Here is a 14,577-nt window from a genome sequence, read left to right as displayed (position 1 = left end):
TCTCAGGCTCCGTGAGCTTTTATTTTACAAATAATGCATTTTGGACACAAATCATTACAAGAGACACAAGTTTGGCTACTCTGAGCAATAAGTAAGAAAGAAGAGGTAGAATTCACTAAGAACCCCTCCGTGAATAAACAGTGAGCATGGCTTTTATCATTTAATGAAAAATGGCACCATGAAGACTGCACCAGTGTAGTTTTAAACAGGTAACACTTACTATGGCTAAAATGCCTACACATTCACTGTAAGCTGACACCTCTCCAAATGTTAGTGAAATACTGGAGAATATAAGAAAACTTTTACATAAAATCTAATTTATTAAACAGCAAACATTTTCTTTTGAACACAGTCACTGTAAGGTTTCACAGTTTTCTGGTGTACACAAGCTAACAACTCATTCTGTCCAGCGGCTGACATGAAATAATGCAGTTTGCATTAATCTATATAATCGGGAGTTATGTGAAGGCGGAGTATCTCTTGTCCTCGCTGCACCTGCATAGTGATTTTGTCGCTGCTGCGGACGGCCTCATAGATCTCCTCTGAGGTGTTCACCTTGGCCCCGTTTATCTCCAGCACAATGTCTCCGGCTTGCATGCCAGCTCTGAAACAAGACATACGACAATTATATACCAACAAAAACAAACGTATAACGTATATCTACAGCTTTAAAAACAAAAAGACCCTCTTCAGTTATGAATCCTGCTATTAACACACACATAACTTTGCCTTTTCTTCACACAGATGAATCCTGATGTCTCAGTGCAATCCTTCGCACGTTTTGGTTTCTGTCACTTCTGCAGTTGTCCGTCACATTGTGTCCCCAAAAACATTGTGTTTTGTGAGATTTTTTTGTCTACATTTACTGTGTTTCATTCAACTTCGACTTTGTGTTTTTCATCTATTTCCTGGTGCTTTCTTAAGTTGCTATGCATTTGAACCCTCAGGGCCACTGTAAATTCCCCTTAATACAGCAATAATGACAAAAGTAAAAATTTATTCTGTGTGCACCAAGTCACTATAAGTCTGTACAAACATCTCACATATGCCTGCATCTTAATTACAACCACAAACACATGTATTAGATTAAAGCAACCTCAATATAAGTTGCTGAACTTGAGGAGCTGAAAGAAGAAGCATCCTTTATGCTTACCTGTAAGCTGGAGAGCCCTTGATTACCCTGTGAATCAGGATACCGTGAGTCACATCCGGAAAAGATGAGTCTCTCAACCTCAGCTCAGCAATGATCCTAAAGGAACACACAGAAAACACCTTGTTTTAGATCAAACACTGCGCACTGCTGCTCTAACGGGGCATCGCTCGCTACATTTACCTCTGCGTCAGCGTCAGCATTATAACACCAATGTACCGCTGCTTCGTCTCATCCTTATGAAACCAAGTGCCTGGGAGAGGTGAGAAAAGATGTGTGAACTTCATGAAAGACTGCAGGTTTTCTAACATATTTTTTATAACACCATGAGGTAGAAAGCCACATAAAAAGATGCGATGCATTGCTTTTGATTCTTGATCGTTTTCTTACTTTTTCTTTTGGCTGCTTTCTCCAGAAAAAGCCTCACACGATCAGACGGAATTGCAAAGGAGATGCCAGCGGTAACCTTAATGGTGTTTATACCAATGACTTCACCATCCTAATAAAAGGAGAGATAAGGCACTCTGATTTGCGGAACTATGAGATCAGATCCAACAACATTTAGTCAACAAACACCTGGCGCATCATCAACTGAGATGACTTGGCCATTTAAATTGTTCGGGCTAATCGCACATCAACCCCACACTTCTTTCACCAGGACACTGAGTGTTTAATGGGTGTGCTCAGTAAACACTCAAAGTATTATCATGGTTTTAGTTTCTGTGGTGTTAGCCCAATCAGCATGTGTTTGTATATACCTGTGGCTGAAATCAAGGCACATTTTATGACTACTTACTGGAGAGCACTTTAATTCCAGCACTGCATGCTGTGTGACTTAAAATAAACACTTCAATAGACTAGAATACATCAATCGGAAACAGGCTGCAACGCAATGGTTTTGCCACTGTATTGCATCACAAAGAGAGAGAGAGAGAGTGAGTGTGTGAGAGTGAGACACACAAACAGGACTTGTGACTCACCAGATTAATGAGGGGACCTCCAGAATTTCCAAACTGAAAAACAATTAGTCAAATGTGGCATTTAGAAACACGACAGGAGATGCCTGAGTCACTGAAAATACACTATCAACATATTCCAGTTTAAATATATTCTATTCAAGTACTCACATCAATGGTTGCATCGGTCTGTATGTACTCCATGTTGGAGTTGGACAGGCCCAGCTCCTTACTGCCTCTCTGCACTGAGCTGACAATCCCCGATGTGATTGTATTTTGTAACGAAAATGGGCTTCCCATGGCAACCACAAACTCTCCCTGTCGGATGTCAGACGACTGGCTGAGTGTGAGAGTGGGTAACGGGTTCTGCATGTCAGGGGAGAGAAAGAGCATCTGAAATAAAGCTCTGTGTTTCTCTGTCTGTGGTGAAAGCACACATGCTAGTTTAGCTCCTTTCACTGAGACTGGCCTGTATTTTCTTGCTCACCCTTGCAGAGATTTTGATGGTGGCGATGTCCGCCACAGGGTCGACATCCTGCACGATGGCATTGTACGTCTCTCCATTGGTGAGCTTCACACGGACGCCTCGCTTGTTGGCTACAACGTGGGCATTGGTGATGATGAGACCATCGCTGCTGATGATAAAACCGGAGCCGTTTGACACTGGGACCTCTCGTCCTGAGAACGGGTGTCTGTAAAGAAGTAAATGCAGCTTATCTTACTGACCCTGGTTTCTCAGGGTCAGTTTATATGGCAGGAGATACCGTATTGTGCAAAAGTCTTGAGCCACCCCTCATTTCTTTATGTGTGTCTAGGAAAAAGGAATATAAGTTCCTTGTTTTTACTGAAACATGTGCAAACATAGAGTAACGGTATATGAGGCAAAAACGGTGTTTGTACAGTTCTAATTAGTTTTAAAGTCAATATTTGGTGTGATCACCTTCATTCATCAACACACTCCAAGTTCTCTTGTAATCATTTTTGTAGTTTTCAGTAATAGTCTTTGTTTTTCTACCCAGATATGCTTGATTTTGTTTGACATCATTGTGATACTGAAAAAAATAAAAAAAATAAAAAAATAGAGCTGTCACCAATCAAAAGATGGATTGGCAGATGTAGCATGTAGCATCAAGATCTGACGCTACTTTTCTGTTTGCGATTGCATAAGTTTTGACATCCCCAACATCACAGGCTGAAATGCAGTGCACTGTGTTTTAAAGATGCATCTCTCAGGTCTTGTGTCAGGTTTTTTGCTGGATTTTGTCTTCTTTTGAATTTTATTTAGACAGACTGTTAGACAGGCCTGTCACTTCTTCTTTAAAAAAGAAAAAAAAAGAAAAAAGGAAACGTCCTCCACTTGTCCAGGTTCCTCAATTTTTTTAAGGACGCACTGCTGAGATGTGTCATGTTTTCAGCTAATAGTCAAAGGAGCTTGCAAAGAAAAGCGTCGGGACTTCTTTAAGTTGCTTGAAGACGTTTCACCTCTCATCCGAGAAGCTTCTTCAGTTCTAAGGTCAAATGGTGGAGAGTCCCAGATATAAACCTAGTGGGAGAATCCCCCCACAGAGGGACAAAAGGACCCCCTGATGATCCTCTAATCGCCTGAGCCAAGGTGTGAAACTGGGTGTGGACAAAAATGAGTTCATTGTGAAACCTGGCCCATGATAAGGTGGGGCCAGGTTTCACAATGAACACACCCGAAACTCTGGCTGATTGGGACCCACATCCAGTTTCACACCTTGGCTCAGGCGATTAGAGGATCATCAGGGGGTCCTTTTGTCCCTCTGTGGGGGGTCACTCCCACTAGGTTTATATCTGGGACTCTCCACCATTTGACCTTAGAACTGAAGAAGCTTCTCGGATGAGAGGTGAAACGTCTTCAAGTAACTTAAAGAAGTCCAGACGCTTTTCTTTCCAAGCTCCTTAGACAACGATGACCTGGATGACTGAGAACCTTCACAGACATATTTTTCAGCTAATACCTTTTTGGAGTCATCTTGATTCAAAAATACTACTTCATGCTTTTCAAACTCTTATCTTTGGCATTTTGCATAGATTCAGTTAAAGAAAAAAAAAAACTATGTGTTTTTTTGACAAGCTGCATTAACAAAGTGCCTAAAAACACAATTCAAAAACTGGTTCTCAGGCAAGTTGTCCATTATTCCTCCAGTGAGTTAAGTGCCTTTTTAATCTTACTTCAGCTTCATCAGTCAGCATTACGTAGCTTAACCAACAATAAAAAGAAAAAAGAAAAACTCTTCAGGAAAAAGGTCAGGTAAAAGGACTGGACTGAAAATAGGTAAAAGCAGATCTCCTTTATGAGAACTGTTGCTCAAGTTAAACACACACAGTAAAAGGTTATTGTGACACAAAAAGTAAAGGTGGGGATTGACTGTCAGGACTTTACCTGATTCCACTTACTGATAAAAACAAGACTATCCACTGCTAAAGTATATCAGCAGCTGATGATGTTTTTTGAAAATAAAATCACAAATGCTTTGGGTCCTTTTCTGTTACATCTGTAATAAACAAAACAAAACAAAAACAAACAGACAAACAAGACCCTTTTCTCGTGTTTTCTGGTACATGTCCGGGCAAGCAAGATCAGCTTCTGGGACTGAGTGTTTAACTCCAGTGTGTGCTCTCACAGCGGTCTGAAATCTTGATTTAGGAACATAACCGAATAAGTCACACGCAGACACAGGAAAAAAAACTCACTGACATTTATTACCGTCAATGGCACCCCTCTAGTTAACTCACCTGCCCACGATTTCAATGTACACCACAGCTGGAGCAGATTTTTCCACCACATCTGCAATGAAGTTGTACTTAAATCGGGGGCTGTCTGGTTTGAAGGGAGAAGCGCACTGAGCCGATGGGAGGATGTGCTGGAGAAATCCCCGGGATATTGCCAATTCTTTGTCCCCCTTTTGGTCTTTTTCAGTGTCCAGAAGCACCGCACCACAGAGCCCCAAACCCACCGACACAGAGGTGAGCAAAGAGGAGCTTCTGTTGCTGTCCCGACCGTTTCTTCTTCTTCTCTCCCCAGCTTGAGCTCTCCTGTCCAGGCTTGTGTGTCCTCCTGCAGCCTCATGGTTACATATCACAGCAGAGACACGACTGGTTGTCCTCTCAGCTAACGAGTTAAGTCCTCGGGTCTGACACCAACTTTGAGTCCTTAATGCTGAAAGAAAGCCCCTATTGACAGCCGCTGCTGCCATGTTGCATCACTTTACTCGCTCAACGTCGGTTTGAAGGCAGCCAAAAAGCACTTTATATCCCAATGTTTGCAGCAGTCTGTTATTCACGCGCCTTCATTTAAAGTGTACCGTTATCTAGCCCAGTCAGAATAACGGAAATACAAAAAAAAATTCTCCACCTATTAATTTTTAGCACAACACACTCAACACGGTAATGTCACTAAGATTGCGCCTGCGTGGTAAGGCACCTTCTTCTTCGGTGCTGTTTTTTCCTCCCTGGACTTTTGTGGGTTCTTTACTCATTACTGCCCTCTGCAGGGGAGAAAATGCAGGGGTTAAAAAAAAAATCAAAACTGTCTGTGAGTTACAACAGAAACGGTCAGGTTTTGCATATTTTTGCATGTATATGCATGTTATCAAGATAGTAAAGTTTATTTATTAAGCGCGTTTTACAGAAAAACCGTCACAAAGCGCTGTACAATAAAAAGAGTACAATAAATAAGGCCTGTGCATACTAATTGCGTTATAGTATTCTCCTTAAGTACAAGTACCAATGGAAAGTATGATAAGTTGCTAGGCCTATGAATTATGACATATAAATTAATTAAATACATAAAAATTTCCAAAATATTATTGCTTTTACAGATAAATCCTTAAAGTTAAGGAAAAGCTGTCTGAATCTAATATTTGATATATCTTTTTATATTATTTGCTATGCAAATAAAGACTTTAAGTTAAGTGATTTTACTCTTGGGGAGCTCTTATCCACAAATGGAAAGTGGTTAGAGTAATACATGGCTACAATTAAAGAGAATAGAATGTGTGTGTAAAACTAGAAGAATTTAATAATTTAAACTACATGATAAAGAACAAATATAAGTTAAAATACACAAACATATCAATTACATTGCTACATATATATATATATATATATATATATATATCAACTCAACAGCAAATATTATTTTTTGGGGGGAAAATTACAAAGGGAAAGAAATTAACATTATGTATTTATGTTTTCTGTATGTATCACGTGAAAGAGTCATCTTCTTTTTTTAAAATTCTTCATAAAGAAATTAATTATCAGTTACTTTTCTGAAGTCATATTACACTGGTTATCATTTTTTTAGTCTTAAATTTAATTGACATTTTTAGATTGAATTATATTGAATATTATATATGTATAGTTCTTCGTTTATCCATTTATTATTATTATTTACTTTTTTTTTACATGCTCAACCTTTGGTGAGTAATAAAAGTATCATATTTATTTGTATTTTCGTGTTAAATAATAAAAATTAAAAAAAAAAAAAAACCTTACAGACTGCAAGAATACGTTTTCAAACTTTTAAATAAAGTTTTATTCATAAAAACAAAACTCCAGAGATGAGCGGCAGTGACGTACTTGTTGTGAAAGTACGTCACACGGTTTGAGCCAAAGGCGGCGGTGATGAGAAATTTAAAATTTGCGGGCTAGCTCGTTAGCTGCTAGCTAACGCCTCGGATCTACAGTCAGGTAACTTCAGCTCGAGAATCATGGCTTCGTATTTTCATTTATTACAACAGACAAAAACGCAGTTTGAATCTCCGGCCAAAGTTTTTGCTAAGCTCAAATCCAAGGTGCAAAAGGAAGCGATGTGCGCAAAAGACGACAACGGTCCGCCGAACAACGCTCGAGAGGAGTACAGAGTTAATTTAAAGTCGCCCAGGAAGCAGCAGCAGAGGATCTGGGTGACCGAGGAGTTCGATGAGAATCAGAGGTTCGGCAACGAAGCCCAGCCTTTGATTCTCTCGCCCATTAAGAGTCCACAGAAAACCTCTCCGTATTCGTATTCAGACTTTATCCGCAAACCTTTGGAGGAAACGCTTCCAGTGGTTGAAATGGGACTTGGATGCACAAGAAGCGAGAGACGTTTCCTGGAGTCGACAGCCATATCTCACCCTCTCTTTCTGACTAATCATATCCACAAAGAACCTCCTCAGGTCAGAGACGCGGATCAGTTCATCCTCTCCAGCACGACTCCGTTGAAGGTTCAACCTGTCGAAAGTGACTGCAAGAGCATTGCTTCTGATGAAGAATGCGCTCCTCTCCACAAACCCCTGTCTACAGCCAGTGCCTTTTCCCCCATGGTGAAGAGGCTGAGGAAGAGAAAATGGGAGCAGCAGGAGTTTAACAAAGTCAACACCAACAGCACTGAGGAGGTGAGAAATGAACTCACATGTCAGCCTCGGCAGAGGAAAGCCCCTGCTGTCAGCGAGGAGAACACCCACAGCACCTGGATGAACATCAAAGGATGCTCCACTGACCAACCAGAGAGGATCCCCGAAGACATGTTTACACCAAGAAAATCCGTGGCAGAGAGACGTGAGACATTTTTTCCTGCCTTTCCCCACCTTACATCAGAATATAGAGGTGTATAGAAATCACCTGGTAGACGCCTACAATAGAATAATAATAAAATATTTCTTCTGTTTTGAAACAGGCTGTGGTGTTGTTTTGGAAAAAATTCCTATAATGTCTCCAGCTAAGATGTTTGCTTATATGAAGGAGAGAGAAAGCAAAAGGGAACTGCGGGGAGTTCATGAAGCTATCAATACCACGAGGGACATCTTTAATGCAGGTGAGTGTGCCATGGTGTTAAAAAAGCAGCACATCCGGTTTAAGCAGTTTCTATAGATATAGTTTGAGTTTTCCCAGGTCACTGTGCACAACACACCTTTGCTTATGGCACAATATCTTTCCCATAGGTAACTCCCTTAAGTCCGGAGACAGCCCTCTCTCCACACCTCACAGTGTTGGTGAGAGGGGCGACAATGTGTTTACAAACACCTCAGAAAGTGATGTTCCTGTAAGCCGGCACATATCAGAGTCAGCTGACGCTCTGACCTCGGCTGTGTCATCGAAGCCCGTTTTGCTCGAAGACCCGCTCGTGCTCAATTCTCCGAAGATCTTGATTCCGAAGAGACAAGAGACTGTGTTCAAGTGCAACAAGTGGCCTAAGCAAGCAACATTCCCCAGCGTGAGTAAAACAAATGCCTCTTAATGAAATATAAGTGAACAAATGGCAGGCCTTGTGTCGGTTGAGCCTGAAAACTCCAGCTGTTTGAAGAAAAACAGTTACTGATACATTTACATTTCAAGAGCAAATTGAAAAAGTAGGTCAGCGGCAGTTTGCATTTCCCTATACAAGTTTTCTCTGGTTCATCATTGTCCCCTTGTTTCCCTCCTTTGGTAGGAGAGTGTGATTTATCTCAAAAAGTGGTTCCTGAGGAAGAACAGCAAGGGCCTCTTTGTTGATGGAATCCACGGGTAAGTGTTGTTTGATGTAATTTTGAACTTTGTGAATGAGGAGAATGACATGATGTCAGGTTGCTTTTCTCATTTGATAGACATTTAGACATTAGACTTAGACATTTTTTTGGTTTCATCCAAAAGATTTTAATGAGGTTCATAGTTAACTGCTGGTCATTTCCTCCCAGGGAAGACAACATACCATGGAACAGTAACGTCATCATGCACAGGGTTTCTAATTCTATGATAAAGACCGTCTCCGGCAGGGTTTACATCCTGGTTGGGAAGATGAACTTGAAAGTTGAACCCGGTAAGCTGACTTGAACCTTTTTCCAATTGTGCGTGGGAAGAAATTAAAAATGGATAAAAGGGTGAAGCAAAGCTGTATAGAGAGAGTCCTATGCATGGTATTACATGGATTTACTCTTTCTTTTTTCCCAGAGTTTCCCAGGTGGTTTTTGAAAAAGTTTGAAAAGGGTTTTCCTCCTGACTGGAAGGCGCTTTACAACAAGATGCTGACAGAGTCGAGAGAGTAAGAACACTAATTTCACATCCCTGCTCTTGCGGTCAATATATTGTGTTTGTTTTTGCAGGGGGATTGTGACTAAATTAATTATTTTTTGTATAATTTGTTTAGATTGGTTGTTTTACACCTTTGGGCTTGGTTAAGACCTAAATTTTGTTTTCCTGTAGCAACCAAGGCAGAGGAAGACAGAAGAAAAGTGAAAGTAGTGGTATCAAATCGAAGCAAAAATCGGAGGCCTCCCTCATCAACAGTTCTTTGAACCAGCAAACTTCCTTTATGACATGTAAGTACACGATACAAACCTGGTGACGTGTTTTTTTGTTTGTTTGTTTGTTTTTAGTGGATTTGGGGGCATGAATAAATTGTTGTTGTTTTTGTTTTTACAATAAAGTAATTTTACTTTCTCTGTTAATTCTCTCTAGCTGAATCCTGCCCTCCCATGGGTGCCCCCTCCTCTAGCATGAAAGTGTCTCGAAGCGGTCGAGTAATCAAACCACCTTTGGAGTACTGGAAAGGAGGGCGCGTCATTCTAGATGCGTTCATGAACGTTACCATCCATGAATGTTATAATACCTCCATCTGCAACTCTGTAAGCACCTAAAGTTGGGCTTGTGTGTGTTATAATTAAGGGTGAGTTACTTCAACTATATTCATTTTGATATTCCACAGGAGGTCAATACAACATTGTCTACAGGGATGTCGCAGGAGCCCGTCCGTGTGTTCTTGCCCTGCAGTGAAGGTAAAGACGCTCTTGGAGCTTTAGTCATAGCAGTGTGAGATTTTAAAGTACATGTTGCATAAAACTGTGTTCTCTGATCCTAGGTGAAAAGGAGGCATCAGTACTACTGAGGAAGGTCAAGGCTCCTCTTCACAGACGCAACAGAGTCAAGGCTAAACCAGACAGGAATCACTCTGATTTTCTCGAACCTGCTGCAGAGCTACTAATAAGCCCTGAGGAGGGGGCAGGAAGAATAACAAGGTCTGGCCAAAAGTGTCCTGCTAAAGAAAGAGAACTACATGTGGACACTGTCCTAAAACACCACAGTGATAATGAAAAGTCTTCAGCACAGAGATCACAGAAACAGTCACAGGGCAGCTGTAGTGCTTCAGCAAGATTATCTAAAAGTAAACAGGCTGTCATAAATTCCCCAGAAACTCCTTCAGTTAAAACATTACAGCATCTGTCATCAGATGATGAGTTATCTATTAAGAGGAAGAAGCAAGGACACAGTAAAGACAGCAGGAGCACTCACAGGGAGTCAAAGTCGAGCCACAGCTCTGCCACAAACAACTCACCAGGATCTGAAGAGGAAAAAGATAACAGAGAGCATTCAGCACTGAAGTCCCAAAAATATGGGTCACATGCCACTCGCAGGCCTACAAAAAGAGTAAATACAAGAAAACGGATCACAAATCCCCTAGAATCTCCCCCAGTGAATGATGAAACATCCCAGAATCTGTCATCGGACAATGAGTTACCCACAAGGAAACGGAGGGAAAGGAAAGGAGCGCACAGTAAAAGCAGTAGAAATGCTCGTAGCAGGCCTCAGCCAAAACATGGGTCCTCATCCACCAAGTCAGAGGATTCAGATAACTTGATGAGGCACAAACCAAAACACAAGTCAAGCAAATGCACCAGAGCACCAGCACCCACAAAGACTTTGGCTGCGCCCACGCAATCCAGCAAGAAACACAGTACGAACGAGGGCAGCATACCGCCGGAGCACGATGAGGATAAGTGGACAGAGGCAGAGCTGATGAGACTACAAGAGTGAGTTTTGTATCCGCAGTAAAGCCTTGTCGCTCTCTTGTGGTTATAATCGTGTTTTTCTATGTTCTGTTTGCCAGGGCTGTGTCTTACTATCCTAAGCACATGGCAAATTACTGGGCAAAGGTAGCACGGATGGTGGGAACCCGTTCTGCAGAAGAGTGCCACAGCCAGCACACATCCCAGGGAGCATCGTACAGTCCTGCTAAGAAAGCCACGAAACCCAAAAAGAAAAAGGTTGAGCCGCCCCAAGCTCCAGGTAGGGAATAGACACTTCTGGGATGTCGACTGTGCAAGTTAGTTCATTTGTGTACCATTTTAAGGTGTTTCATTAATAACTTTGAGGGATATTTTTCCAGCATTGAAAAGTATTACTTCACTATTCACTACTTTGTGTCCCATTATACTCTTTAAGTAAAATGGGACAATCTCATGCATACAGCCAACAGGTACCTTCATTATTGATCTACTGTTTTCTCTTTGAGTAATAAATTCTTTAAAATTTAAATACAGTCTAGAGCTTGTTTTGTTACACAGATTTGAACAAAGTATACACAAATTTAGCACCCTTATATAGCCTTAGCCGGTGATGCCTATCTGCCTGTGTTTGGTTACAGATCATCCTGTGATATCAGCCCGAGTGGGAACCCTAAAGAGAAAACAGCAAGTGCGTCAGTTTTTGGAGACTATGCCCAGGGACAATGTTGATGACGTTTTCAGCTCTGAATACATGCAGAACAAGCGCTTTGAGGTTTGTCTCCCTTTCACAGGATTTTTATGAGTAGTCGTTACACTAAACAACAACTAACCATTCCTCTTGACCGTGCCTCGACACGCAGCTCCCTTCCTTGTGTTCCGAGGACGAAGAAGACTTGGCAGTGTCGGATCTGGAACCCTTGACCCCAATGTCGGCACGTTTCCCTGAAGTAAAGACTCCTCAGTGTCTGCATATCACTCCAGGCATGATGGGTTCTCCAAACAGGTGGGCGAACGTCTGTTCTAACCTGAAATGAGATGAGTGCAGGAAAACAACGTTTTCACTTAATTTTTGCCTCGATTTTAAAGGGACAATGACGATAAGTACGTGTATCAACTGCAGAAGAGGATTAAAAAAAATCAGTTTAACGCCTGCAAGCTCCCACTTCCTTCAAAGGTACTTCTTTCCTAACAGATTGGGCGTAATTTGTGACATTTTTCATCATGGAAGTTTGTTTCACACAACACTGTATTTCTTTTGACTTTCAGAGATTCACACCCACACCATCAGCTAAAAGAAAAATGAGAAGATGTGGCAACACGGGTAAGTGTCCTTAAGAATTAGGTAACAGTTGTACAAAAGGAATATATAGATAAAAGGAAAAGAGTTCATAACTTTACAGGTAGAGTTTTGGTTTTTTGTCTTTGACCACCTGTTTTATTTATTTTTCCCCTCTTTTGCACTAGAAAACGATACATTCGTGGTTTGGGAGATGTTCCCTGGAAACAATGAGGTGCTGTCTGAAAGTGAAGAAGAGGAGGAGGATTTCTACTTCTCAGATAACGACTGATCAAAGCCAGAAATGAAATGTCATGTTGTTCATTTTATTTTTAAATCTGAAATTCTTCAAATGAGTCAAAATTAGCAGAGGAAAGGTGGGATCCCCCCACCTTGAGACATGAACAGCCAAACATCTGTTGCCAGTCTTCCTCACCACTTCAATGTACATAACTTCCAATATTGTAACGTATAAATATTTTTGTGTTGAGACAATGTGGTCTACATTTAATAGTTGCAAATGTAAAATCAATTTTAATAGAGAATAAAAAAAGAACTGCTGCTGTCTTGCAGTACATCCTTGTAAATATAGTTTTTGTGTATCTGCATTTTTTTTTTTTTATATACCAAAGGGTTACTTATAATAAACCTTTTTTTCCCCCATTGTTAATTATTGTTTTATGCTTTAGTTGCACAGAGGTTGTTGGTGTTGATGTGCTCAAGTAGTCTTCAGGATGAGTTCTACAGGCTTCCTGAAGGAAATTCAACACTTTCTTTTGGCTGCCTTTTATTCTGTTCTTTGTCAAGACGATTTCACACTGCTTCAGTAATGCTTCCACATGGTACTGTCCACATTCATAATTATGACAAGATCCTTAACACCACTGATTAAAATTCAGTTCAGTACAGTTTTATTTATATAGCATTAAATCACAACAACAGTTGTCTGTGTGCTTTATACTGTAAGGTAAAGACCCTACAGTAATACAGAAAAACTCCCAACAATCAGATCCCAATGAGCAAGCACTTGATGACAGTGGGAAGGAAAAACTTCCTTTTAACAGGAAGAAACCTCAAGCGGAACGGCGGTCAGTCATCTGTCGCGACTGATTGGAGGTAATGAAACAGAACAAAAAGACACTGGAAGAGAGCCAAAGAGTTATAACTAATATTTAAATGAGAGTGGCGTATAAACACATAGTGAGTCAAGAAGAAAAAGTGCATCATGGGAGCCCCAGCAACCTAAGCCTTTTGTAGTTTAACTAAGGGATTCAGTCCCAACTTTATGCTTTGTCAAAAAGAAAAGTTTTATGCCTAATCTTAAAAGTAGAGAGGGTGTCTGTCTCCCAAATCTGAGAGCTGGTTCCACAGGAGAGGGGCCTCTCTGCTCTGCTTCCTATTCTACTTTTAAATCTAGGAATGAAAAGTAGAGCAAAGTACTCTATTCAGGTGATACAGTATTTTGGGTCTGTAAGGTAAGAAGGTGCTTGATTCTTTAAGAATTTTCATTTTCATTGTACAGATACTGTACCACAAGATTTCTCTTCTGTACATACTGATGATGATGAGCCAGAAATGTCAAAACTGGATTAATCCCTCCATAAGATCAGTCCAGTTCCAATAGAAAAGACCTATCCCAGTCCTCATTTTCTTGCTGTTTCCTGTGGCTATTCACTGAAGCCACATTTGTGATGAGGCTTCAGTGAATAGCAGATGCATTTCTCAGGTCTTTGCTGGATTTTTCCTTTTTCTGAAGGATATAACCTTCACTAACTGCTTTTCCTGCTGTGGATCTTTTTTTTTTTTAGGCCTGCCGTTTCTTATCCACTTTCAATTTTTTCCTCAATTTTTTTGCACACCATGCCAAGATATGCCAAGTTTTTGGCTAACAGTTCTTTAGGAATCACCTTGTTGGTGCAAAATACTATTTAATGCTGCAAAACTGTGTGCCTATTGTGACAGGCTGCTAGTAACAAAGTGCCTAAAGAAACCATTTAAAATTAGTTCTTTGCTGTTGACCTGTCTGTTATGTGTAGACACAACGCTGGTTCAGTCCTTGAGTTAAGTGCCTGTTTTATCTTTGAACGATTCATAAGTCAGTGTTAAGTGGTTTAACAAACAAAGAAAGCATTCCTCTGAAAAAGGCCAGGTACAAGGACTGGGTACTTGGAAGCAAAATATTGAGATATGAGAGCTGACTCCAGGCTTTTGCACAGTACTGTACATCAACAGAAATATACCAGACTTACAATACAAACTTAGTAAATATATGTGTATTATTCAATTTAGTCTTTCCACACTGGTATGTGTTATTATAGTTAGGTTTTTTAAGTTTGCAATATTATTTTAGTTATTTTCTACCGTCTAGTTATTTTAAGTTAGCTAGTTTTTTTGTTTTTGTTCTTTTGCTTTTAGTTGGGGAGACAATTT

At 40.5% G+C, this 14,577-nt stretch overlaps 2 protein-coding genes across 2 annotated transcripts; one reads left to right on the top strand and one right to left on the bottom strand.

The window, feature by feature from the left end:
• Positions 1–2: 2 nt before the first annotated feature.
• On the bottom strand, positions 3–5,573 carry LOC146552506 (serine protease HTRA2, mitochondrial-like). The gene is made up of 8 exons (XM_085256542.1): positions 4,867–5,573; positions 2,594–2,798; positions 2,278–2,472; positions 2,131–2,163; positions 1,541–1,649; positions 1,334–1,403; positions 1,154–1,249; positions 3–604 (listed from the first exon to the last, which is right to left on the bottom strand). The coding sequence occupies exons 1-8, from the start codon at positions 5,325–5,327 to the stop codon at positions 439–441; spliced, it is 1,335 nt and encodes a 444-aa protein (XP_085112668.1). The 5' UTR covers positions 5,328–5,573; the 3' UTR covers positions 3–438.
• Positions 5,574–6,728: 1,155 nt separating this feature from the next.
• mis18bp1 (MIS18 binding protein 1) lies at positions 6,729–12,734 on the top strand. The gene is made up of 16 exons (XM_085257243.1): positions 6,729–7,671; positions 7,790–7,927; positions 8,055–8,326; positions 8,543–8,616; positions 8,787–8,908; positions 9,040–9,130; positions 9,292–9,407; positions 9,547–9,713; positions 9,794–9,863; positions 9,947–10,895; positions 10,973–11,151; positions 11,510–11,643; positions 11,732–11,874; positions 11,958–12,045; positions 12,138–12,192; positions 12,336–12,734. The coding sequence occupies exons 1-16, from the start codon at positions 6,843–6,845 to the stop codon at positions 12,437–12,439; spliced, it is 3,531 nt and encodes a 1,176-aa protein (XP_085113369.1). The 5' UTR covers positions 6,729–6,842; the 3' UTR covers positions 12,440–12,734.
• The last annotated feature ends 1,843 nt before the right edge of the window (positions 12,735–14,577 follow it).

This window comes from Mchenga conophoros, linkage group LG19 (genome assembly GCF_057382185.1).
Source record: "Mchenga conophoros isolate Kocher_MC1m ecotype Shallow Benthic linkage group LG19, M_conophoros_male_GT1.1, whole genome shotgun sequence".
In the NCBI taxonomy this organism is placed as follows: Eukaryota; Metazoa; Chordata; class Actinopteri; order Cichliformes; family Cichlidae; genus Mchenga; species Mchenga conophoros.
The sequence above is the reverse complement of the archived record's forward strand: the minus strand, read 5'-3'. Positions and strand labels throughout refer to the sequence as shown.